At 53.6% G+C, this 25,760-nt stretch overlaps 1 protein-coding gene across 2 annotated transcripts in view; it reads right to left on the bottom strand.

The window, feature by feature from the left end:
* The window catches only part of ADCY5 (adenylate cyclase 5), a 158,216-nt gene that overhangs the window by 41,322 nt on the left and 91,134 nt on the right, over positions 1–25,760 (bottom strand). The window contains exons 2-7 of one of the 2 annotated variants that reach the window (XM_081571742.1): positions 24,760–24,909; positions 20,901–21,022; positions 6,760–6,871; positions 5,101–5,228; positions 2,936–3,094; positions 1,933–2,074 (exon numbers count right to left, since the gene is read on the bottom strand). In XM_081571742.1, coding sequence (XP_081427868.1) covers positions 1,933–2,074; positions 2,936–3,094; positions 5,101–5,228; positions 6,760–6,871; positions 20,901–21,022; positions 24,760–24,909 — 813 coding nt within the window. The remainder of the gene's footprint in view (positions 1–1,932; positions 2,075–2,935; positions 3,095–5,100; positions 5,229–6,759; positions 6,872–20,900; positions 21,023–24,759; positions 24,910–25,760) is intronic. The other variant, XM_081571743.1, reaches the window with a different exon arrangement.

The following is a 25,760-nucleotide window of genomic DNA, read 5'->3' as shown; positions in this document are numbered from 1 at the left end:
AAAGGCATCAGCCCATGGACAGGGCCCATCGGGTGAGCCCACGCAAGGAGTCTTTCATTCCTCCCAGTGCCTGGCCAGGTGGGAGTTACTGCAGCAGCCTCTTCCTTCTCTGCACAGCCTGGGGCCCTAAAGTGCACTCAAGAAAGCATCCTAAGTCACTCCAAACTCCCCAGACCAACCCTGGCTGGGGGCTGTGAGCCTCAGGTGGGAGCAGCAGGACAGGATGATGAGGTTGGTCGTGCTGGGAAGCCATGGGGCGTGGTAACACCTGTCATTGGCACAGAATGTTAGAGCCTGGGTCTGAAAGTGCCCGGGGGTGATGGAGGGAGAGGAAATCTAAGATTCAAATTTCTACCCCAAAACAGGCTTGTTCTAGCACAATGAATAGTAGAACAGGTCCTGCTGCTCAACAGCAGCTTCGGGAGGTTTGGGTCATTAGAACGTGAGGTTCAAGGGCTGACATGCGTTGTACAAAGACACAGACGGGGCCTCAGCCAGGTCTCCGTGTGCCAACCACAATCTATCTGTCCATCCATCCAAACGAGCTCGAGGTGGAGGGCTGGAGAGGTCCTGGGAGGAACAGGGTGGCCTTCCCCTCTTCTCTATCCCTGAGCCTGGGAAGGCAGCCACTATCAGGGAGGCAGAAGGGAGAGATACAGCCTGCTTCAGCAGACTGGGCTCTGGGTTGGGGCTAGGGTTGGGGGTTGTCCCATTTCATCTTTTCTGGACCACTTGTCAAGCTAGAAGAACCAAGACCCAGAGAACCCAGGACAAAGGGTAAGCCTTTATCCTGGGTGGGACAGGATGAGAAGGCCTGTGGGCCCAGTGGAGAGGAAGGGTGTGTGAGGAGGGCCTGGGAGGATTTCAGGTCGTTTATACTCCAGCCAAACAACAAGCAAACGCTTTAAAATGAGTCAGTTAAGCCACAAGACACTTTCCCCAAAGTACCTACACCCTCCCATTCCTCTCCCAAGCGCCTGTGGCAGGGCCTGACACAGCTCCCTCAGGGACCCTCCTCAACACCCCCCACACCCCTCTCCCTGCAGCCAGGATCCATGTGCTGGGCTGCCCAGAGAGGGTGGGGTACCCCTCTGATGTCCCTCCCAGGGTGGGCGCCTGCCTCAAACAATTCTGCCCACTTTGAAAAATCTACTTTTGCTGTCTCCAAGACTTTCGCTGAAATTTTCTCACAGCTTAATTTTGTCTTTAGTCTAACTCCTTAGGAAAGAAACAGGGAAGTTTTTTCTATCAAAGGGCTCTGACCAACAGATAAATTCAGTTGGAAGATTTATAGGTAAAAGGCATTTCAATCTAGGGAGAAATATAAAGTGGGTAAAACAGAAAATACTCTCGTTTGCTTTAAAAATTAAGAACATGGAACATGACACTATTAAAAATAGAACACTGAAGTCTGCTAATAATTCTATTTTATATTTTGGCAAGTGTGGGCTGAGACAAAAGAAGGAAGAAGAAAGACTAGAAAGTGAGAGAGAGGGAAGGACAGAGTATGAAGAAACAGAGATATATAAGTACGGGCAGAGAGAGAGCAAGATCAACCTAGTTAGGCAATAGACAAGGAACAAGATGGAAATAAAGGACACCGTATACCCTGATGCCTCATGTCCATCTCACGGCCCTCTGTTGCATTGTTACTAACTGATCTGAGGTCTGTTGCATTTTTGCAACAGAAGTAAAATGAAAACATCTCCTGTTTGCCATCAGCTTTTGCTAAGCGTCTATGGCTCTCATGTCCTTCTGGAGATGCAGGAATCACGACTGCATCGGGACTTGACTCAAGGAAAGACTAAGAGGTGAAGAAAGCAGCAGTCCAAGAAACATTCCTCCCACAAGTAATGAAGCTCTTCCATCGTCCCCCCCTCCACCGCAGGCCCCTGCCCAGCCCAACCCCGCCCCAGCCCTTGGACCCCGGACCCGCTTCTGGGTGCAGCGCAGGATGAGAAAGGTCTCGATACTGTGCTCCTTGAGGTAGGCGTTGCGCTCGCCCCCACAGCCTGGCTCCACCTCGTAGTCACCATTCAGGTAGTTGAGTGTGGCCTTGGTGATGTGGATGCGTCTAGGGTGGGGAGGCAAGCAGGGAGAGGAGAGTAGTAGATGTGAATTCAGAACCCCCGCTCCTGTGCAGAACCAAACTGCCTCCGACTGAGTCATCATTCAAATCCCAGAGCTCTGGCTCAAATGCTCACCCCTACCTGGGTCCCTCAAGGGACTGTACCCCTCCAAGTCATCAAGATGGCTCAGTGGGCCCCAGCTCGCGTCCGACGAGACCACACCACAGCACACTGGCATCATGTTATTATAATAAAGTGACCCGTCAGCCTGCCAGGAGAACACGGCCTCCAGTCTCACAAACCTGCAGAAGCCTGCGGTGGCTCTTGCTGACTACAGGATTGTGTCCAAATTCTCCAGCCTGGCATGAGTGTCCTCTGCACAGACGCACTGTTTCTCCCACTGGTTCCTAAAAGGCCATCTGCTCTACTTCCATTCCTTGGAAGTGCTGTGTTTTCCTCTACCTGTGCCTGTCCTCAGCCTAGCACCTACCCCAAACCTGCCTTCCTCACCTGTCCCCTATCCTGCCCCTTCTGCCAGGCCAGCTCACCTTCCACCTCCATATGTCCTGGTCATCCCTGAAATTATCCAGGGTTCCTCCCCCATCTAGAAGTCTACCCTACCTCCTGCATCTCAAAACAGGACACCAGGTTCTGTGTAAATATTTTCTGGATGAACATTAGGTGAAGGTTGGGACCATGCTCCCTACAAATTGTCTGTGTGTGATGTCAGTGCTCAGTTACTAGAGGAATCCCACTTAAATTCTGCCACCCCCAGGGCCACAGTTACCCAGTCATGCCCATCCTGGCCCCCTTCCACAACAGCCACCTGGGTGGGGCCAGGCAGGAAGCTGCCGTCACTCACTCACCCCGCCTTGCCTCCAGCCTCCATGTGGTTGGCCAGCGTGACGTCGTTAGACCAGACATCGAACTGCCACTTCCTGAGGCCAAGGACACCGCAGTGCACTCTGCCACTGTGAATTCCCACACGCATGTTCACGTTCACACCTGTCACCTCCCGGACCAGCCTGGGGATGGAGCAGGGGTAAGGCTGGGAAGGGGTCAGGGCCAGGCTTAGAGACTGGGGGTGGCTGGAAGGCATGGGGTCAGGGTGCATGAGAAGGTGTAGGGGTCAAAGAGTCATTTCTCTCTGGGCAGCCCAAATCCAGAGTCTGAAACTGTTCAACCTGAAGGGCAAGGGCTGAGCCCTTGGTGCTCAGTGGCTATAAACTGTGAGAGCGCTGTTTCCCATCTTGCCCACAAGGTGGCGCAGCACCTCACAGTAGAATCCAGGCCCCACTGATTCCCCCCACAGCTAGGACACCTGAGCCAGCGCCACCCTCAGTCATCAACTAAGTTGTGTTCTGAAAATGCAAGCACACGTTAGTGCCGATTTGAGTCAACAGGAAAGTTACAGTCACTCCAAACTCCATTCATATAATTGTCAGATTTATCCACATTGCTGCTTCTTCGACATTAGCAGGATGATGGAGAAAGAGAACATAGACCCTGCCCAGGAAAGAAAGGAAGCTGGGGCAGGTGCAAGCGACCAGGGATCTCCACGTGCTAGAAGACAGCTCCAACCCCACCACATGCACCATGCACGTACCCGGGGGTCCCCAGTAGATGGGTGGGCCGCCTGTAGGAGGGGGAGTCGGATGGAAGCTCTGCAGCTCTGGGTGTGTGTCTGGGGCACAGGAGAGGGAGCCGGTGCTCTGGGGGGAGGCTCACATTTGCACTTTTTAGGGGCCTGGACCCTCCCTGACTCCCTGCGTATGGGCCCACTCGGCCAGCCATGGGCCTGGCAGTCTGACTTGGCCAGCTGGGCAGGACCACCATGTGAACTCCAGCTCTTGCCCCATCCTACCACCAAGAGGCTGACACCCACTACAGGGAATACTTAGGTCACCCAGCATTTCTCTCATCCCGGGATCAACTCTGCCAATACCTCTGCTGGAGCTGTGTCTTCCGTCCACAAGACCTCTGGACACTTGTTTAGGTTAATGTCTCTCATTCTGCCTTTTTGGCTTAACTCCAAGGCCACCTCCTTTATGAAGCTTCCTTTGGTCCTCCCAGTGGAATCAATTGCCCTCTCTTGGGCCCTCCACTGCAGTTTGCCTCTCTTACCTGATGATATACACTGGGCATGCCTGGTATCAGAGCAGCGGGAGTCCTGGTCTCTCTCCCTCAACAGACTCCATGCTTCTGGCCCCGTGTCTAGCCCAGGCACGCAGAGGCACTCGGAAAACACCGTCGAAAGGAACTGAGACAAACAGGATGGACCCGGCCACCTCCTGGGCCAGCTACTCTGACCTCTGACCTTGCCCACTGTGGCTTTTCTTTTGCCCCACCCAGGCTACTTCTAAAGCTCACAACTATTAATCCTGGATGCATCTCTGATCCTCTCCCTTGACTGACTGTAAGCTTGGATTGTCCATGTCGTTTAATGACTGGGGCTTCTTCTGTGGTCAGCAGTGATCAAGAATTGGCCCAAAGATCTTGTTTGCTATTGCTCCCAGGAAGGATGGATTTTCTTAAATGGGAAATTTGTGTCTGCATCCACCTGCCTAGCAGTATTACCCCGGGGAGCTATTTAGCCTGTGAGCCCAACCTTTCTCATCTGGGAAGAAATGGGACTGGTGACTTCTACCCTTGGCTGGGTGGCTCTGAGAAGACATAGGGGCTAGAGTGGTAGGCCCTCCCACAGCACAGGGCACAGTGCAACTGCCAGCCAGTCGCCTTCTCCTGGAGCAGTGGCTCCACACCTCCTGCTGCCCTGGAGTCTGCAAAGCCCTCCCTTCTCCCAGGACAGGTCCCTTTGTGCAGAGCTTCCCAGGCTGCTGTGGACAGCCCAGGAGAAGACCCAAGGCCTGCAGGTGTGGATCAACCCTCCAGGGTGGCCAGGGTCCTGTTTCCCTGCGTTCACCAGTTCAACATGAGTCAGTTACTCGGGCTGTGGGACAGCAGACGGGCAGTCCCCTGGAGATGGACATGTCCTTACAGGCGGGCAGTCACCCTGGAGACGGGCACTTACGAGATGGCCTCGATCATGTCCATGCCCATCTCCACGCAGCAGTGGGCGTGGTCAGCCCTGGCTTCAGGCAGCCCTGAGACACAGTAATAACAATCTCCCAGGATCTTAATACGTAAACAGTGATTCTCCTGGAAAGCAAATTAATTTTAAAAATTAAAAATAGCAGGAAAGAGAAGTGGGAGGGAAAGAAACAGGAAGCAAACAGATTCACCCTGTGCCTGGAATAATTTGCCTTTTAGGGGAGCGAGCACAGACCCAGGGCTGGCACGAGGTGAGGCCCCAGCACTGGGACAGGCTTATCGGGAGCCATGGGGGACAGAGAACAGGCCGAACAGCCCTGGAGAAGCATTCCAGCCACCCCAGGCTCAAGAACTCACTTTTATGGCCACAGCTGAGGCCCAGGGAGAATGCAACTGGCTCAGTGTGGCAGCGAAGGTGGCAGACTCATCAGTGTGAGAGGCCCTGAGTTGAGAGCAAGGGCCCCATCCTACTCCAGCCCTGGGGCACGCTCCGACTCTTGGCCTAAGGTTCTACTAACAGTTTTGTGACTCTCCTTTTATGAAAGACTGAAGCAGAAACAAGATTTAACTAAATCTCACCTGACCCTCAGCCTGGAATTTTTTATCCAAGGGAGTTTTGCTAAGCCCGTGAGCACGTGTGTGCTAAGACTGCCATGAGCAGAAGGCCCCGCCAGATGCAGGGTCATCCCACAGGCTGCAACTGATGAGTAATTGGGATTGAGATGGACTGTCATTAATCACCAATTCAGAGCTGTCCAAACCTGCATCCCAGAAGTTATTTCATGAAGCTGGGATGCTGGAACTCAAGTATTTGTGTGCCCTGGACTCTCCTTTAAGGCCCTTCCTCCGCCCAAGGGCTGAGCATGTTGCTGTTCACCTTGCCTATGTTCGGTAATAAAATCAGTGAGGTGTGAGGCCCCCCGTCAATGCCCTCAGAGACCCTGGCACCGGCTCTCATCCGTGATCTGGCCTGGCATCCTGTGACTGCCCACGGACATGTCCACATGCCGGTGGACACTGCAGTAAGTGTCCCCGATATAGGACTCTCCAAAGGCACAGAGCGTGACTCAAAGTCACAAAGGCTGGGAAAGGACAACAGCGTATAGACAGGGACTAATAAACCAATGTGTCCTTCACACTCCGTGTCCGGGCAGGGGGTAGAGGGGCACTTCTAATCTGTCCCAACATGGAGGAGTCCTCTTTCTGGAAGTCCCAGGGGTGACACACAGCTGTTTGCTGGCCAGTAGAGATTCAGACTCTCTCATTTTTTTTTTATCACTCTGGCTACCTTCATCAGGAAAGTGACTGTGTGGCATCGAATTTGCTCCCCCAAACACAAATTCCACAAATTCAGGGGTCTGGGCCACGTTCCCGGCAGACCTCACCTCCTGTCTGCTGATGGAGGGCTCGTTCCCTGGTGGCCGGTGACACCGTGAGAGCGCCTCTGAGTATGTGGTCGGGGCCGACGCGGGCGTGAGAACACACAGCCACAGCCTGTGCAGCCCTGCTCACCAGTTCCAGTGGCCGCCCCCCAGCACCCTACCCCAGGCAGCCTGGAGCAGGCCACCCTTCCGGCCCTGGCTCAGGCACCCAGGGGCCCCAGGGCAGTGGTGGGCACAGGGGGATGGGGGGGACTCACCGCAGCCAGCTTGTCGAAGCGGGCGAAGAGCTCGTTGAGGGTCATAACCAGCTCCTGGGCAGTGCACTGGGATGCCAGGCTGGTGAAACCCTCGATGTCAGCAAACAGGATGCTGGGGAGACAGGGGGGAAGACCCCCGTGAGGGAGGAAGGTCGGGGGGAACACAGCCAGGGCCACCCTCTGCCTTAGGAGGACCGCTGGCCGGCAAGAGTTCTGGGAGCTCCGAATGGCTGCTGGAGAGGGGACAGAGAGACAGCTGACACTGGTGGCCTTTCCCAGCTGGCGGGGAAACGCTGGGTCAGCCCTTCTCTCTGTATCTCCCTGTACCCTCACCCCCGACCCAGGAGGAAAGGGAAGGCAGAGGCCTGGGAACATGTGCTTCCACCTGAGGCCACACTGACAGGGCCGGGGCCCCCCATCCTCAGCCACCTCTCAGGCAGGCCCCCCATCTGATTCCTCAAGGTAGTTGGGTCCAGGAGAGGGGTCTTTGGTTCTTCTTGTCTGGGAAGTGTGCAGGCTGTAATGGCAGCCGCACAGACATCTCACGTCCCAACCCCACACGCAAGGGAATCCCAGCCCAGGCCCTCCACCCCGAGGGAGTCCTCTAGCATGGTGGTCCCCAATCTTTTTGGCACCAGGGACTGATTTCACAGAAGACAGCTTTTCCACAGACCAGGGGGAGTGGGGATGGTTTGGGGATGATTCAAGCACATTGCATTTATTGTACACTTTATTTCTAATCAAATACTGCTGCTGATCTGACAGGAGGTGCTGGTCCTCAGCCTGGAGGTTGGGGATCCCTGCTCTAGCAGAGACAGAACAAAGAGGCCAAGGGAGGAGGGAGAGGAAGATGCAGCCAGTGAGCATCTAGGGAAGCCCCCCACCTTGTCCCATTAGCTCCTTCGGTCTCACCCCTGGACTCCTCGGGTGCACCCGCTGGTCCCTGCATTTTGTGGTGTGATCTTTCATCCGTTCCTGAGATTCAACATGTCTTCCTTTTCTTTCAAAACAGACTCTCAGAGGTGAGGCCCTGGGGCCAGAATGTGTAAGAGCTCTGAGAGCTTTTTCTTAAAACAGATGCAGAAATGTAGTAGCTCTTGTGAGCTGAGCTGTTCCTAGTGGCCACGCATGGAGGCTGAGGCCCTCTAGGCAGCACTGAAGGAGGTCCCCATGTCCCCGCCCCAGGACAAGGGGGTGGACCCTCGAGAGGAGCTGTGGACAGCAGCGTGGGGGCTCCTCCCCACGGCCTGTGCTCTCTTCTCTGATCCACGCAGCTCTCGAGGCTCCAGACCAACAGTCTCACTTCACACCAGAATGTAGAACTAAACATATCTTGTCATTTTATTTGGATACTGTGTGTTTGTGCATGAAGCATGTCTTTTCATTCTGCTGTCTGACTTCTGGGGCCTTGCTGACCTGGGGAGCCTGCCCCTCCCAGGCCAGCCAGGTGCTGGAGATGTTTAACCACTTGCCTTAGAGTCCAGAGCCTCCCACCCCAGTCAGGTCCTCACACCTGGGCCATCACTCCCCTGCTCTCATCACCCCAGGGACAGATGCCAGGTGACATGGGACAGTCCTGTGCTCCAGAGCCCACCGACGTTATTATAAAACTAGTCAATCAGAAGCCTGCTGACTCTCCCTTTCCTGTTCATTCCTGCAGAAACCACAACAGAGGTTTTGCCCACGTGTTTCCTCACTCTACCTCCTGACGGACCCCCGTGTATCCCCGAGTGCCCTCCCACACGGCATAGTGCACCCTCTCTTCTCGGGACCTGTGAGTAACAAACTCTCTTTTCAACGGCAGCTGTCTCCTGATCTGTTAGCCTCATCGTACCTGGATAATAACACATGTCTTAAAATAGTTGGACACTGTACTAAACCTTTTACATGTGTTAACTCATTTAAGCTTCATAACTACCCCATGAGGTAGGAATCCTTTTATAGGTAAAAAAAACTAAAGCACAGAGAGGTCAAGTCAGCTGCCCAAGGCCAAACAGGCAAGTTGGCTCCACAGTCCATTAAGCCAATAAGCCAATAAATTTGTAACATTAATGTAACATTAAGCCAATAAATGTTACACTGTCTATTGAACCTCACAGTCATCTTAAGTGAGTAAAAGCATAATGCTCTGATCTGGCATTGTATATGGGGTGGAGGGAGGTGGAGGGGTGGGTGTGGGCTGCCACAGGTGGGCAAGTACAGGACTCCATCCCAAGGGGACACGCTGGGCACCAGCTTACACGACGGGAAGTCGGAGCGCCTCCTGGGGCTTGGGCCAGGCAACTACAAGAAAAGTGTGAGAAGGCAGCCCCCAGGCTAGAGTTCAGTGCTGTTTGCCAGCTTCCTGGCTCCACCAGCCACTCTGATCCCAGTGGACACCAGCAGACAAGTTCAGAAGGAAAGGCAAAGAGGGTGGGAGACCTGGGGGAGCTGGTGCTAGAGGAGACAAATGAGGGGGAAGGAAGAGAAGGTAAGGAGGGAGCGGGGTGGAGAGATTGTGGGTGAGCCCACAGGACTCAGGAATCAGTCCAGCTGCTCCAAAGGGGCAGCCACAGGGAAGGGGCTCAGAGGATGAAAGGGAGCTGGAGCCCCCACGAGGCTCTGATGCCTGGCGCCTGGAAATCCACACTGATGATGATCCTGGCTCCTTAAGTAAGTGCTGACCACCATCCTGCCCACTAGCCACCTCCCTGGCTCTCAGTCTCTCGGGCAGCCCCACCCCACCCAGGAAAGGGGAAAGGTCTCTCCCAGTCTATGTGAAAGAACTGTTATATAGCTGTTCTGGAAATTCTTCTTTAACTCTCAAGAAATCAAAGCCAGGGGAAGTTGGAGTCAAGATCAACTGCTCAGTCAAGGAACACCTTTACAAGCATCAGTGTTTTGATTGCAAAGCTGGCAGACACCAGGCCCATGGGCTGTTCCACACTGGATTCCAGGCTACATAGCAGAAGCCTGGCTTTGAGGGTTGATTAGTCTCTGCCATGGTGGGAAGGAAAAATAATTCCCAACTGAGCTTTTCTCCTAGGAAGAAAGGCTATGACCAACCTAGACAGCATATTAAAAAGCAGAGACATCACTTTGCCGACAAAGGTCCGTATAGTCAAACCTGTGGTTTTTCCAGTATTCATGTACAGATGTGAGTGCTGGACCATAAAGAAGGCTGAGTGTCGAAGAATTGATTATTTCGAATTGTGGTGCTGGAGAAGACTCTTGAGAGTCCCTTGGACAGCAAGGAAATCAAACCAGTCAATCCTAAAGGAAATCAACCCTGAATGTTCAATGGAAGGACTGATGCTGAAGCTGAAGCTCCAGTACTTTGGCCACCTGATGCAAAGAGCCAATTCATTAGAAAAGACCCTGATCCTGGGAAAGATTGACGCCAGGAGGAGAAGGGGATGACAGAGGATGAGATGGTTGGATGGCATCATGGACTCGATGGACATGAGTTTGAGTAAGCTCCGGGAGATGGTGAAGGATAGGGAAGCCTTCTGTGCTGCTGTCCACGGAGTCACAGAGTCAGACATAACTGAGCAACTGAACAACAACCTGGTAGAGGCAGGATTGCTGCTGGGCAGGGTAACCCACAGCACCAGGCTCAGGACAAGAGGGGAGGAGGACAAGCACGAGGCAGACGTGTGTGGACCAGGGCTCAGGGGGTCTCGCTTCACTGCATCCCCAGCCCAAAGCTGCCTGAGCTCTCCCAGCCGTTGAGCCAGGAGGGCCTCTGCCTGCCACATATGGATACGGGCAGGCCTGCCACCAGTCCCCTTCCCCATAGGCACCTGGGTGGGCGTTGGAGAACTCCTTTCTCCACTGCAGCTCTCATTCGCTAAACCGGTGGTTCTCAGACCTGGTGTCCGTCAGAATCCCCTGGGAGCTTTTCTATGCAGCCGTCCCACCGCATCCCAAGAGACTGACTTCATCAGTCTGGGACAGGGCTCTGCTTTTGATTGTTTTTGTTCTGTTTTATTGCAATCTTCCCTGGTGATTCTATATGTAGCCAGGGTTAAGAACCACTGTACTAGTTTAAATGACACCTTCTCAAGGCTTCCACTACCCTGCTTAACTCTACAACCCCTCCCATATGTCTATCTCCCTTCCCTTCTGTATTTGTCTCCATTGCATTTTTACCACTTAATCTATTAGCTATTCTTGCTGTTGTTATTTATTATCATGCTCCTGTCTGTTTCTCTCCACTAGAATGTAAAGCCTTTGAAAGAGGAGTTTTGGTCTATTTCATTCAATGCCACAACCTGGCCCCTAGTACAACGTCTGGCAGACAGAGGAACTGCTCAATGAAATTTGGAGTGACTGTGTGAATGAGGACAGGTCACATCCATCTTGCCCTCTGCTCTGTCCATCCCAGTTCCACACACACACACCCAGCACAATACCCAGCACATGATAGGTGCCTGTGTTAGTTTCCTAGGGCTGCTATAACAAAGAACAACAAACTGGATGGTTTAAAACAACAGACATTTATTTTCTCAGTTCTGTCCAGCAGGCAGGAGGCTAGAAGTCTAAAGGCGAGAAATCTGAAGTCAAGGTGTCAGCAGAGCCATGCTCTCTCTGAGACTCTGGATGGAATACTTCCTTGCCTCTCTACCTTTCAGGAGTGGCTGTCAATCTTCGTACTCCTTGGCTTGCAACTGTGTCACTCCAGTCTCTGCCTCTCCCCACAGAAGGTGTTCTCCATGTGTATCTGTGGCTGCATGACATTTTCCTCTTCTTATAAGAGCACCACATATATTGGATCAGGGGCCCATCCCCTCCAGCATGCCCTCATCTTAACTTGACTTCACTGCAAAGACCCTGTTTCCAACTTAGTTCACGTTCACAGGTCAGGACTATGTATCTTTTAGTGTTAGTCAATTAGTCGTGTCTGACTCTTTGTGACCCCGTGGTCTGTAGCCCACCAGGCTCCTCTGTTCATGGAATTCTCCAGTCAAGAATACTGGAGTGGGTAGACATTCCCTTCTCCAGGGGATCTTCCCATGCAGGGATTGAACCTGGGTTTCCTGCATTTGCCCACAGTTTCTTTACCATTTGAGCCACCATCTTTTAGGAGGACATAATTCAACCTACACAATGTCTAATATATATTTGTTGAATAGAAGAGATTAGTCATAGTTTAAAGCAAGGGAGAAGCAGGATCAGTAACTCCAGTAGCTTGTCCTTCTATCACACTGGGCCTGTTGGGGTCCCAAGCATGTCATCTGAGACACGAGCCTGGGGAACCCTTGGCCTGTCACCCCACAGACACTCAGCAGTGTTCATAGAACAAATGGTGGAACAGTTACAGAGGAGATCAGGCAGCTTCCTGGTCTATGCTGGGGGACGTCAGAAACAACATCCATGGGGATGGTGCCTTGGGAAGTCTGACCCTCCCTCCAGCCCGCTGGGATCTACTCTTCTATAAAAGAAGGTCTTTCAACAGCTGCTGAGGAATCAGGGAGGGGCAGTGGCCCACTCCCTTCCTTCATACGGTGTGACAGTGACCAGCAGCTGGCAGGAGGTGGCTCAAAGCGAGACTTTGTAACTGGCATGGAAGCTTGGAATGGTCCCAAGCCCGAGTCCTGCAGCCTGTCCTCCACGTAGATGGAAATGCTACCCCCTACACCATGATCCCCCCACCTCCTGTCAGAGGCGAAGTCACACTCCTCTGCTGCCTTGGGATGGGGGGGTGGTGATGAATCTGCTTAGTGTCTGTCACTTCTGGAGACTCCTCTGGATTACGAGGTTTATCCGATGGCAGGCGGTCTGTTCTGCTGGCCAAGATTTCCCAATCTGCTCCTTAGTGATTCCGAAGGCCATTTTACAACAGCGCGGGGCCCAGACTAATTAAGGTACTAAGGTACTAATTCATCGATTACCTCCCACATGAGAGCTTATCTTGGCAACGCGACCAGGCCCTCATGGCCAGTGCGCTCAGAAGCTGGGTAGGCCCACCCCGGCTGTGCGCTCCTCCCTAACTGCATGCCATCATCCATCACTCAGGTAGCCTGCCTTCTACTCCAGAGGCAAGCACAGGCAGACCTTTCATCCCAATTACCACAACAGGCCCTTCGTCACAGCCTTACCATGCGCATTTTTGGTCAAGCGCATTTCCTCTCTGTTGTTCCCTCTTGCTGCCAGCAGGCCCTAGGACTTGATGGAGCTGCCAGCATCTGATCCTATTCCTGTGCCGAAACTGCATCCCACAGCATTTCTGAGCAGCCAGGAGTTGGGGGGAAGGGGGAGGGGGGTGTCTGGGCAGGCGGCAGCAGGAGGGCCCACCACTCTGAGCTCCAGCGTTCCCCATCTGGCACAGAGAGGGAACTTGAGAAATGCCAAGAGGCAAACCATCTGTCCAGGTGGGCCCAGGAGGAGCGGGGGCCTGGGGAAAGAGAGGTCATGGGGTGGGGGCTGGGAAGGGAGCACAGCCAGGTCTCAGCCCAACTCCTGGGGTGGTGGGCCCAGCGGGAGCAGAAGGTTCTGGGCAAGCAGGGCAGGAAGTGCCCTGGAGGCCCTGAGTGTACAGTCTGGGGAGGGCCAGCCACAGGCCAGGGGACTCTTCTGGATGGAGGGGGAGGCTTCCTCAGCGTCGCTCCATTTGCTCCAAGCCCTGTAACCTAGAGAGCCACCCAGCTCCATGCCACTTGTAAGATAAAGGAGAGGGTGATGGGCCACCTCCAGGCCCTAGGTGAGCAGCACAATCAAGTGTGTAGTCTTATCAACACTTGGCTGAGAATGGGCACCAGATGACTGGGCATTTCCCGAGGGGCAATGGAGAAAGATTAAAGCAGGGTGTCAGAATAGGGAGCAGCCAGGGGACCATCTGACTATGCAGGCTGGGAGGGCAAAGGGGGAAGGCCAAGGAGAGGACCTGAGCACGCTGGGTGTTGGCACACACAAACCTGCGGGGAGAAGCTGCCCTGGTATGGCCGTGCCCTCTCTGTTCCCACAGATGGGACCTCTGCCTTCAGCAAGTGTGGGTCCTAAGACAAGCCTGACTACTAGGACTGCATCCAGGGGGACTGGGGTCAAGGTATGTCCTGGGATCCCCACTGCCAACCTCAGGGCCTCGGGCAGACCTCAGTTCCACCGCCCAGTCCCTTGCTCTTGTTCCTGCCCCCCAAGCCCTTCTCCCTCCCCAGACAGTGAAGCCCACAGCAGCTGCAGGGCTTCTGTTTCCAGAGTCCAGGGAGAGTTGGGGAGACGCTTCCTAAAGGGGGGGCCCTGCACCAGGACTGAGCATAGTCGGAACCTCTCAGTGGTGACAAGATGGGTGCTTTCTATTTGCTTCTCATGCTGCTTTTGTTTTCCAATTTTCCTACAAAGAACATACGTCCTTTGTATAATAAATATGTTAATTTTTAAAAGATGGAAAATAAATCACATTCTTCTTTTAGGCCCTAACTGTAACCCTTTCATCTTCACGATGTCCTCTTTGACTCACTCTGCCCAGAATCAGCCTTCTTGTGTCTGAATTCTTATTAGAATCAGAATCACAAAGCACAACTGATTTCAGTTGTTTCAAAGGCAGCCTGACCTGCCTAACTGGTCAGTGACTCTGCACCCTGCCTTCTCTGTCTTCCAGTTTCCTCCAGGGCCCCCCATTTTGAGATACAGAGAGGTGCTGGTTCCACTCCCCACTGATCCCCATTCTATGCCCCAGGACAAACTTAGGTCTGTTGTCAAGACCCAGTCCCAGGCAAGGATATGAAGAAATTGGAACCTTTGTGCACTGTTGGTGCAAAGGTAAAATCATGAACCACTATGGAAAACAGTATGGGGTTCCTTAAAAAGTTAGAAATATAATTACTGGGATTTCCCTGGTAGTCCAGTGGTTAAGAATTTGACTGCCAGTGCAGGGGACACAGGTTCGATCCCTGGTCTGGGAGGAACACACATGCGGTGAGGCAACTAAGCCTGTGTGCTGCGACTACTGAGCCCAGGTACCCTTGTTGTGCTCTGCAACAAGAGAAGCTACTGCACTGGGAAGCCCATGCACCGCAACTAAGTAGGCCCTGCTCACCGCAACTAGAGAAAGCCCACACAGCAATGAAGACCCAGCACAGCCAAAATTAAATAAATACAATTTTTAAAAAAGAAATAGAATTATCATATGAAATAGCAATTTCACTTCTAGGTATATACCCCAAAATATTGAAAGCAGGGACTCAAGGAGATATTTGTATACCCATGTTCATAGCAGCACTATTCACAGTAGCCAAGAGGTGGATGGAACCCAAGAGTCCATCAATGGATGCGTAGAAAAACATAATGTGGTAAATACATACAACGGAATGGTATTCAGCCTTAAAAATCAAAGGAAGACATGATATAGTCTACAACATCGATGAACCTTAAAGACATTAAGTGAAATAAGCCAGACACAAAAGGACCCATACTGCATAATTCTATTTAAATGTGGTACCTAAAAATAGACAAACTTGTAGAAACTGGAATGGTGGTCGCCAGAGGCTGGGGAAAGGGCAGGAATGGGGAGTTAGTATTTAATGAGTACGGAGTTTCAGTTCTGCAAGAGGAAAGAACTTCTGAAGATGCATGGGCTGATGGCTGTACAACAATATGAATTTACTTATGCCACTGAACTGTACCCTTAAAATGGTTAAAACAGTAAATCGTATACTGTGCATATTTTACCACAACTAAAATAATCAACTGATTGATTAATTAAAAGAAAAGACTCAACACCAGTGGGGCCAGCTGGGTCATCAATCCATAGCACCCGGCTTTGCCTTACCTCACTGGTGAGGGCTCGACATTCTCTAAGGGGCAACACAATGTCTTTTCCATCTACTCTGACTTATGCCTGGCATATAGTAGCAGCTCAAAAAATGTTTGTGGCATGAATGAGATGATAATATAAAGACCACTTATATCTATAATTGATAGGAAGTATGACAATAAAAGGGCTTCCCAGGTGGCACTGGTGGTAAAGAACCTGTCTGCCAATGCAGGAGCTGCAAGAGACGTGGGTTCGATCCTTGGGTTGGTAAGATCACCTGGAGGAGGGCATGGCAACCCATTCCAGTATTCTTGCCTGAAGAATAACATGAACAGAGGAGACTGGCAGGCTACAGTCCACAGAGTTGCAGAGTTAGACATGACTGAAGCGACTTAGCAAACATGCATGCACATTACAAGAAAGAATACTTTTCTTAATATCAGATTGGAGACAGGAAACCTGTATGCTTGTAGACCACACTTCTGTCTGTCCACTGGCTAGGGACGTGGGGAGGTAAACATTTCCCCTCTTTGCCCACAGGGTGTACAGTCCACCCATGGGTATCTGAGCATCACAGACAGTGTCTCATGGGCATTATAATTCAGAACCACGCCGTAGTGGAGCCAGACGCCAGAGCGACCTGGGGACGCAGCCAAGTCCTTGAAGGAGATGGGAGAGGAGATGATAACCTTAAAAGGGGGAGGTTGGGGATAGACAGGGAGAGAAGGAAAGGGAGTGGGGAGGGCTGAGGGTAGGGCAGCCCTCCCCAGATCCTGCTACACCCCCACTGCATAGTGAGGAGGTGTTACTCACTTCCACCCCCACCCCGGGTCAGCAGCCCTCTGCCAGGACCCCCAGCTCCAGCCCCATAGGGCTCCTGGGTCTCTGAGAACGAGGCCCTCATCAACCCAGTGAGCTAACACCCTCTTCCTCACACTGGAGCCTGCTCTGCCTCTTCAGGGCAGACAGCCTGCAGCCCATTCCGGGGCCCAGGGCTTTACACCCTGCACCTCCTCTACCCTCCCAGTACCCTTGCGAAGCCCCAGGCCTCCTCTTACAGACTCTGCCCCCCAGTGGCTGAGAGGTGGGTTGTCTAGCATTGCACTCCGCCAGAAGGCAAAGTCTGCATGTCAGCTCAGTAGCTCCACTCCCCGTGTGATACGTCTCCAGGTTACTCTCTGCTGTTTGTGTGTCCTCCCAAACAGAAGGGGAGCTTCCTGATGACACAGCCAGAGCCCCCTCCGTTCCCACCATGGTTCCTGCCTCTAGCTGAGTGTCTGAGAGCACAGTCAGTGGTTCCCAGCGAGCAGATAGAGATGAAACCTCTGCTGGATGGATGAGTGGGTGGACATCACCTTTCCCACGTCACAGATGAAGAAACTGAGGCTGAGATTCGGTGACCTGCCCAAGTCCCCACAGCTCCTAAGGGGCAGGGGGGTTATGAACTAGCCTGCTCAATACAGATGCTCTTCTTCCTCCACAACAGTGACCTCTTGGCAAAGGTAACCCAGATGCAACCTGGTTCTGGCTGCATCCGCACCCTTATTCTGCTTCCCCAAGGGGTACCTCCTCTAGGTGCCTCTTCCTCCAGTCTCCATCTCCCTCCTCCCAAAACAGAGCACCAGGAGCTCCCAGGAATGAGCAGCCTCCACTGGCATGACCTGGAGGCCCTTGTCCTAGGAGTGGGGACAGCACAGCCCTCCACAGACCCTGGCACTGTGGCTGCAGCAGGAGGGCTCTGAAGCCACAGGTCTGAATCCAGCTTTGGCCCCAGCCCCAAATGACCTGTCCAGAAAGAGTGGCAGAGATAGCTCCACCTGCTACCATACATCAGACATGAGAGGCATCTGGGGACTCCACGGGGGTCTTGAGGGTTCCATGGCCTCTGACCAGCCTCAATCCACAGGACCAGTGCATCCAACAGTCCTCCCCAGAACCCCAGGAATCGGATGGGATGAAAGGATCCTCTTCAGGCCCAAGGGAGAATGAGGCCATGGAGAGTGATGGGCGCCCATCTGTCACCCTTTCCTGCCAGGGCCAAACTCTCCAGCCACCCATTAGTCTCTTCCCTCCCTTAGATCCAGGCCCAAATCGTCACACTGCACAGTTGATTTATTTATTCTTGTGGCCTTGCTGTCTGTGGGGTTAGAGAACAGCATGTCATCGCCCTCTCTAAATATTACAACTCCACAGAGAATTGATGAATATGACTTATCACCCTTCCACTCCAGCTCCAGAATCCCCAGGCCATTCTTTGTTGATAGGAGTGTGATCATAATCATAATAATAACAGTAACAACAATAATAGCTGCTCCCAATTACTGAACACTTGTTCTGTGCCAGAGAGTGTGCTAAGCGCTTTCCTCGTATTATTTCATTTACTCTTTAACAACCATGTTAAGTAGGGGCTCATTCTGTCCTACTACACAGAGGAGGAAACTGAGGTTCAGAGAGGCTCAATGCTGATAACTTGCCCTGGTCACAGCAGGGCTGGAATGACACGAAGGGCAGCCTAGTTCGGGCCCTAGGGCTAATCACTGGACCATAAGCCAAGCCCCAACATGCATTCCTACCTACTAGTCAACCCCTAACCGAAGCCAAAGGTTCAGCCCCAAACCAGAGACCAAAAAGAGCAAGCAATGTGCTTCCCCCAAGAGCTGCACTGGGCAGAGGCTGCTGAAACAGGGAAAGGGGCCAGTGTGATATTTGCATATGATTGCTTGTGGCTGGCCTCTGATGTGTACCAGCCACCTCTGGTACTGGCAATTTCAGAGCCAGACTTATGTCTGTCCCCGTGAAAATGATGGCCTCTTAGCTTTTCTCTCCTTTCATCTCTTTCCTGATTGCTGTCATTGATCCTGAGTACATTCTAGAGAGACACCACTCCCCTGTGGCTGGGGTCTGATTCTGATTCTTGCCATGCAGATGCTCTCGCCACTCTGTGACTCCTGCATTGACCCAGAGTCATAGCCTCTGTGGGAGTGGAGGGGGCGGGGGTGGTCCCCAGAGGGTGGGCCACTCCATGGGGCAGTCACTGTGGAAGAGGCCTGAGTCAGCCTCTCTGACCAAACCCCCTTGCTGGAGGGCTGGGGGCCCAAGAGCCAGCAACAGAGGGGTGGGAAGTGAGACGTTGCCCCGCCTTGTGGGAGAACAGAGGGGTGAGCGGGCAAAGTGCTGGGCAGAGATGCCAAGGTGGCCAGGTGTGATAGCTGCACCAGCCAGGCCAGGCTGAGACCTTGTGCCTTGAATGCCAGACTGTTTCTGGGCAGAGAATTTTCTGGATTTCCTTTGTGTTCCACTTTACAGTTTAGTAAATCTGCTGAACGCTCCGCTATGCTAAGAGGAATCAAGAAAAGCACACTTTGTCCATGCTCTGCCTGGAACAGAGCCATGCTGGGGCCAGCAGGGTGGTGAAGACAGGACCAAGAGAGAAAATTCCAAAGGAGCTCAGGGGTTTGTATGTGTTGGAACGCTTGGCGGGTTACCCCTTACCCCCTGAACCTTGGGTCTCTGGGACTTGTTCTGATAGAGAAGGCTGTTTCTCTACCTGTCCTAAGGTTGGGACCCCCACATTTGAGGGGTAGCCATCAGGCAGGAAAGGCCCCCCTGGCTCCTCAGTCACACACAGGCAGGTGGAAAACCTCTCTTCTGGCCAAACCTCTCTCCTCCTCTTCTCTGAGTACCCTCCCTCTTGAGGGCTCCCAAAACCTCCTTCCCACAGAACCATTATACAAACCCCTCCTGCTGGGTGGATATAAAACATCTGTCTAGTAGTCAGGCCAGGTGGAAACTTCAATATCAAAAAGCTTTCTGGGGGCAATTCCCTCATGTAACTGTTATAGATCTTGGACAAGTTAATCTCTGTGCCTATTTATTCACCTGTTAAAAGGAGATAATAATAGTACCAACATCTTATATTTGTTGTGGGGATTAAGTGAATATACGAAACTGCTTAGAACAGCGCTTGGGTTAATGAAAACTCTATACAGGTATTAGCTGTTGTTAGTGATTACCCTACCGCATGAGGACAGAGGCGAGTATGAGGAGATGAGCAGAGAAACCCTCGAATCAGCACCACCTTTCGAGGCTGGACCCCACCATCATGCTGAATGGAGCACATCTGAGCCCGCAGCCCCTCAGGACACCTCCTGGGCGTGGAGACTCAGCCAGGGTGCTTTCTTCCTGAGAGCCCAAGGCTGCCGCTGGCCACGATCTCCCTGCTTGAAGATGGAGTGTGGGTGGGTGTCAGAGGGGGTGGGATACTTGGAAAACTGAGAATAAATACGGTCTGCAGGTACTTTTTTCTTCCAAAGGCTTCAGATCTGTTTTGGGAGATGGATGGAGGACACACCGGTAGGACTGGCAGTCTTGGGGCACATTGAGAACTGGGCAGTTCTGCCAACTCCACAGGACAACACATGCCTACTCCCCATCCCACCATCAGCCTCATCTGAATCTATTAATACATATTAGTGTGTGTTTATCCATGCACAATAGTTTAATTATTTCATTTAACCCCTTTATTGAAAATTCAGCCCAAAGCTCCAAAAGGTTGTCTTTGTGTCAACCTTCAAGGACTCATGGGTCCTAGGAAAACTCACGCAGGGAGGAAAGAACCCGCCCAAAGGCAAACACAGCAGCTCCTTTTCTGGGCATATGGGAGGATTAGCGGGCTCTCCAGGAAGCCATGCTGGATGAAGGCCACTGTATCGCTTCATGTCCCCATGGAACGCAGAAGCAGATTTTGCACTCTATTAATCTACATCTGTTTGCATGTCCCTGCTGTCAGCGCTTCTGTCTAGGGAAGCAGCAAGCAGGCAGTAAAAGGAACATGGGCTTCGGCGGGGAGGGGCGACCTTGGTGCACCCTACTCTATCACTCCCTGCCAAGTGACCTTGGGCAAGGGGGAAGGGTCTCAGCCATTCTGAGCTCATTCTCTAAACAGAGGATGCTGATAAGGGTCCCCACCCCACAGGGTTGTCAGCCTCCTGACAGGATTAGCAATGAGGTGGATAACTCCTGGTGCAGTGCCTGGCACACACTGGCTTAGATGGCATAGAGGCTGCCGGAGATGCCGGATACTGGTGAAGATTGAGATGATGATGGTGACACTGAGGTCCCAAGTCTGCGCTTTCTGCCTCCCTTGTCAGGCTAGGAGCTTTTCCAACAGCTGGTGGTGTTGCTTTCTCCTTTCTCCTCCTTCCTACAGCCTCACCTCCTCCCCACAGTACTAATTCACTTAACAGATCTAGAGGGGCAGGGATGGGGTGCCCCAGACAACACACATTCCAAAGCCACCAGACCTCCCGGTTGGGCGGTGCCCTCTTGAAGTGAAGGGAAGGGACATGCCTCCTCCTATTGGATTCAGTCTTCCCACCCTGCCCTCGCCCCCCAGCCTTGCCCCTACCTCACGTTGTCATGTTTCTGGATGTAAATCTTATGGAACATCATATCCTCCTGTTTGGCGTTGATGTCTGCTTTCATCTCCATGGCAACATGACGGGGAAGGACAGACAGCAGGAGCCGCTCCTGGAGGGGAAGCAGATGCTTTCATCATAGCCTCTCCCCAACTTGGCAGTCCCTTCCCCTCCCCAGGCTTCACTCCTCCACACCTGTGTCCCCACCGCAGGGCCCTGGAAAACCTCTCAGGCTCTCGTCAAACTCAGGGGGATAACGCTTGCACATGCTGGGGGCAGAGACATGCCTCAGGGCCACCTGGCCCCCATCTCCCTGGGACACCTCCTGGTTCTTCGGTTACATGGGGAAAAGCACTTCTGGTGAGCCTGAAATACCAGGCACTTTGGGTCAGAGACCTTGGGCAAATGACCAAACTTCTCTGAGCCTCCAGTTGCTCATCTGTAAATGAGGATGGGGTTGTTGGAGCATTAGATGAGATTCATTCAGTCATCAAATATTCACTGTGAACTGACCATGTTCCAGGCATCATGCCAGGTGCCAGAAGTGATAACTGTGAAGGAAACAGGCCAGGTTCCCCCTTCACAAATTCCCTGTCTCATGCGTTACAGGTACTACGGGGCACTGAGCAGGAGGGCCTGTCTGAGGCTAGGGAGAAGTGGGGTGCTTACAGAAGACTTGGTGGGGACTAGAGGATGACGTGCTCCATTTTCACGGGATGGTGGCCCAGGAGGACGGGAAAGCTCACTAACTTGAGAAACAGAAATTAAGATCGGCTGAAGGGGAGGTTGGGGGGAAGCAGGGAGAGGAGCCAGGGCCACTGTGTGAACTGGGGGAGGATCATGTCAGCCCTTGATGGGGTCTGGATATGGCCCCCTCTCTGTGTTCTCCTCTGCGGTCTGCCTGCTCCAAGAGGTCCAGCTGCCCCCAGAGTGTGCAGCCTCTACCTGCACCCTCTGCAGCCCCGCCACGCCAGGCGCTTTGCCAGGCTCACTCATGAATCCGAATCCTCTGACCTGGAGCCTTTCCTCCTGGCTGCCCGCAGCCCCTCCACCCTCCCTCCCATCCCCCCAGCACCAGAAGCTGGGCCACTCCTTCCCGAGACCCTAAGACTTCTGCTCCTGCACCTGTCTAGGTCCCCTCCCTCCTTCCTGCCCCACCTCTGTCCTCTTCCTGCTCACTCCTGCCCTCGGGGAGCAAGGCTTCCACCAGTACCTCCCCTGGTCACCTCCCAAGTCACTCCCTGGTCCAGGTCCCCAAGTCTTCAGCTGCTCGCCTGATATCTTGCCACCAGCACCTGACATCATGCCCACATCGTGCTCACCCTCCCAGTGGCTCCTCTCAAGTCCCCTGCCTTTGCCCATGGCACTTCCATCCTCCGGGTCACCAAGGTCAAGGCCTTGCTCCTCAGCTAGAATCACCATCCTCACACATGCTGCCACCCTTCCTTGGGCTCACCCCCTTCCCAGAAGGAAGGTCCTGGCTCCAGCTGCCAGCATCCCTTGCCACCCTGGGCCTTCCTGTAGAGTCTCCCATCACTCTGCATTTCAGCCTATTCCTGGGGCCTCCTGATGGTGGGAATGTGTCTTGTTGGGCTTAGAGTGGACAGTCTTATGCTCAGGAAGCTCTGGTAAACTAGTGATGAATGGTGCTCTCTGTGGACCGGCCTGACCTCTGGTCAGGACCTCCATCAGTGGACACAACCATTACAGGCCATCTCATATTTACTAAACTCTCCATAACAGCTACTGGTGATAAAAATACAAATGAAAGGACAATTCTGAGGAAATATAGGATGACTGGGAGAAAGTGTGCAACAAATTGTTTAGATTCATGAGAGCCCTTCCTACATTTCCAACTAGTTCTGGGGCTGAGGACCAGGAGGAGTGGGCAGGGGATGGGTGGGGAGCAGTGCTGGGTCCCCTCATCAGGTGGCACCGAGGAGCATCCTCGGATCTAAGAGCACCCCTTTCTGCAGAGGGCAGAGGAGGCTAGACTCTGGGCCATGGCTGGGTGAGGAGTGCCTGCACCCTGGAAACAGGTCTCCCCTCCCTAACCTGAAACATGGTATGGCGAACATATTCCCCTCCTCCTTCCCCAAGATCTCTGTGGATTTGCTGGAATATCCAGCCTGGCCAGGGTCAGCACAAGTAAACTGTGATGAACTGTAAATGCTATAAATGCTAATTTTACTGCAAAAGGGTGAGGTCCAGGAGTGGGGGGGCAGGGGCAGCGGTGGGGAGGCACTCCCTAACCCAGAAGGGGCAGGAAGGTATCCTGATCTCAGGTAAGTGATGCTGGGGCCTGAGACAGGCATGAGAGAGGGGGCTTTTGAGGCAGATAGGGGCTTGGGGGTGAGCAGGGTGCGGAAGTGAGGTAACCGTGTCAAGAAGAGACAGTGGGAAGACTCAGGGACACCTCTGGGCATGGGTTTCATTCAGGAGCTGGACCGGGAGCCTAGATGGGACCAAGAGAATGCACGGGAAGGCCAGGCCTCAAATGGGACAGCCTGAGCTGGGGACCTGGCCAGGCACAGCAGCCAGGTGCAGGGCTGGAAGGGAAGCAGGGGCAGACTGTGATTGAGGGTTAGGGGGCCTGGAGAGGCACTGTGGAACTCTGTCCCCTGGCTCATCTGTCTGAATGTCACCAGCCAGGTCACTGTAACTCCTTAGACTGAACCGAGACAGAGGCAGAGGGGTGCCTCACACTGTGATGAACTCTGTGCTCGTGGGGACTGAGCTCGTGGGGGGTTCATGGAACACCCGCCATGCCAGGCAGGAGGGCGCACATGACTACTGCTCTGCTGTCCAGGCCTCTGGCTCCCTGTCCTCACGATCAAAGGCAGACCTTTCATGTTTACACCTGCCACCTGCCTGACACGGTGTGCCGCCCAGAACAGAACTCCGCCAGTGTTTGGGCAGGCTGTGGGGAGACGCTAACCTAAGAACAGAGCGAGGCCCCTCGGGCTTGGAGTAGTGACCTTGCCTCTGAGAGCCAGGATGAGTCCGAGCCCAGTGGGAGCTCCAGCACCCGGCTGGCCTGCCTGCTTCCCCCCGCCCCAGCCCCCGGCCCCCAGGTCTCCCTCCAGGCCTGCTATTTGGGAGCAGTGTGCCCTGTACGGCCTCAGAGTTCCAAGCTTCTATCCAGTTCACATGTAGGAGAAGACACAGGGGTGACCTGGCCAGACCTGAACCTCGAACAGAACGCCCCCAGGATGCTAGGCAGGGAACCCTGACAAGTCCTCAGTCCCCTCCCCACCCTCAGCCAGAGCAGCACACGGGAGCAGGTCCCTCTGCCTGGGGCTCACGGAGATAAGCCCCCGAGTCTGTGGCCCAAATGAGTGACCTGCCTCCTGACCCCAGAGTCCTGAGGGTGAGGTTTAGGGTGAAACCTGGCCATCTTCCTTTCTCGAACTAACCAGACCCCAGAACTCGGCACACAGGAAGTGCCTAGTGAGGGCGTCATGGGGCTGACAACTTGGGCTTCTCTCCTCCTCCCTCCCCCTTCCCCAGGGAGCACCTTCATCCCAGGAGGGAATGCTGATGCTCTCATCACCCAGCTCATCAGCCCTGGGGGCAGGCGGGAGGGCCACTTCCTGCCTCCCAGGGCCTGGGTGCTCAGTTTGAGTGCAAACCACAGGGAGGCTTGAGGAGGCAAGGGCAGGGCTAGAGCTCTTTCTCCAAAGCTTCTTGAGAGCATTCCCACAGAGCCAAGAACACTGGGCACCCTCCAGGGGAAACATCCCCCAATGCCTGAGCCCCCGCCCAGGAGGGGCTGGACTGCTGCCCTGAGCATCGCTGGCAGGCAGGCAGCAGCTGGGCAGCCACGAAGGGCAGGAGGGCCCCACCCACCTGCTGCTGGTTCTCCCGCTGCGAGTGGAGCCGCGCCTGGATGCACTCCCGGGTCTCCTGGAAGGCCTGTCTCTGAGAGACCTCAGCCGGGTAGTGGGTGCATACACCCACAATGTTGGTGCAGGAGAAAATGAGGACATTGGAGACGAGCTGCAGAGGGAGAGATGAAGACACGAGCTGAGGCCTGGAGCGGGCACTGGTGCCCCAACCACGACCCTCCCACTCCCAGGGCTCAGAGCCCCCAGGTCCCACTGTAGCAAACACACACCTAGTTGCCAGCAAACAGATGCCAAGGGCTCCCACCCACAGCCAACTACTGGAAGCAGCCAAGTGCAATCAGTCGGGCTTCCTGATGTCCTCAGAGCCCCAGAGCTTGGCTGGCCTGCGACAGAATATGGCCCTAAGGATGCTGAGTCACAGAATGATTATCCTGGCTGTGTCCATAGTACCAAAGGCGACAAGGTTAGGTGTCCTGGGGATGCTGTGTCAGAGCTGTGGGTGTTGGGGTGGCAAGGCCACTGCAAGGAAGTTTCCTTGAGGGGGATAGGACTTCATCGTTTGAAAGAGTGACAGGATCCACACAGGACAAAGGACTGCTCTTTCATGGAGAAGCCTTATCTGGCTATTCCCCAGGGATCAGCTCCAAGAAGCAAATAGCTGCTGATGCGCAGCACTGTGTGAAGTCCTCCGGGGATGGAGGGGAGGACGAGGTCCCCGGCCAGCAGGGATCGGTGTCCACACAGGTCTCATCTCCTTCTCTACACCAGCACCAGGGCCTCCTGATGACCCTCCCCCCCACCACACCAGTTGGTGGACACCCTCCTTCACCCCCACTCCACAGGACGCCCATCTCTGTGCTGACAGAGATGTGTGCAGAGGGACACCACTGTCATCAGGTCACAGGGACAAGGCTGGAGTTCTTTTGAAAGCAATACTCACTGAAAAAATAAGGGAAAACACAACACAACCCACAAAAGCTAATTGACAGAGCACATTCCAGA

This window comes from Giraffa tippelskirchi, chromosome 2, assembly GCF_054371585.1.
Source record: "Giraffa tippelskirchi isolate mGirTip1 chromosome 2, T2T-mGirTip1v1.2.pri, whole genome shotgun sequence".
Taxonomy (NCBI): Eukaryota; Metazoa; Chordata; class Mammalia; order Artiodactyla; family Giraffidae; genus Giraffa; species Giraffa tippelskirchi.
The sequence above is the reverse complement of the archived record's forward strand: the minus strand, read 5'-3'. Positions and strand labels throughout refer to the sequence as shown.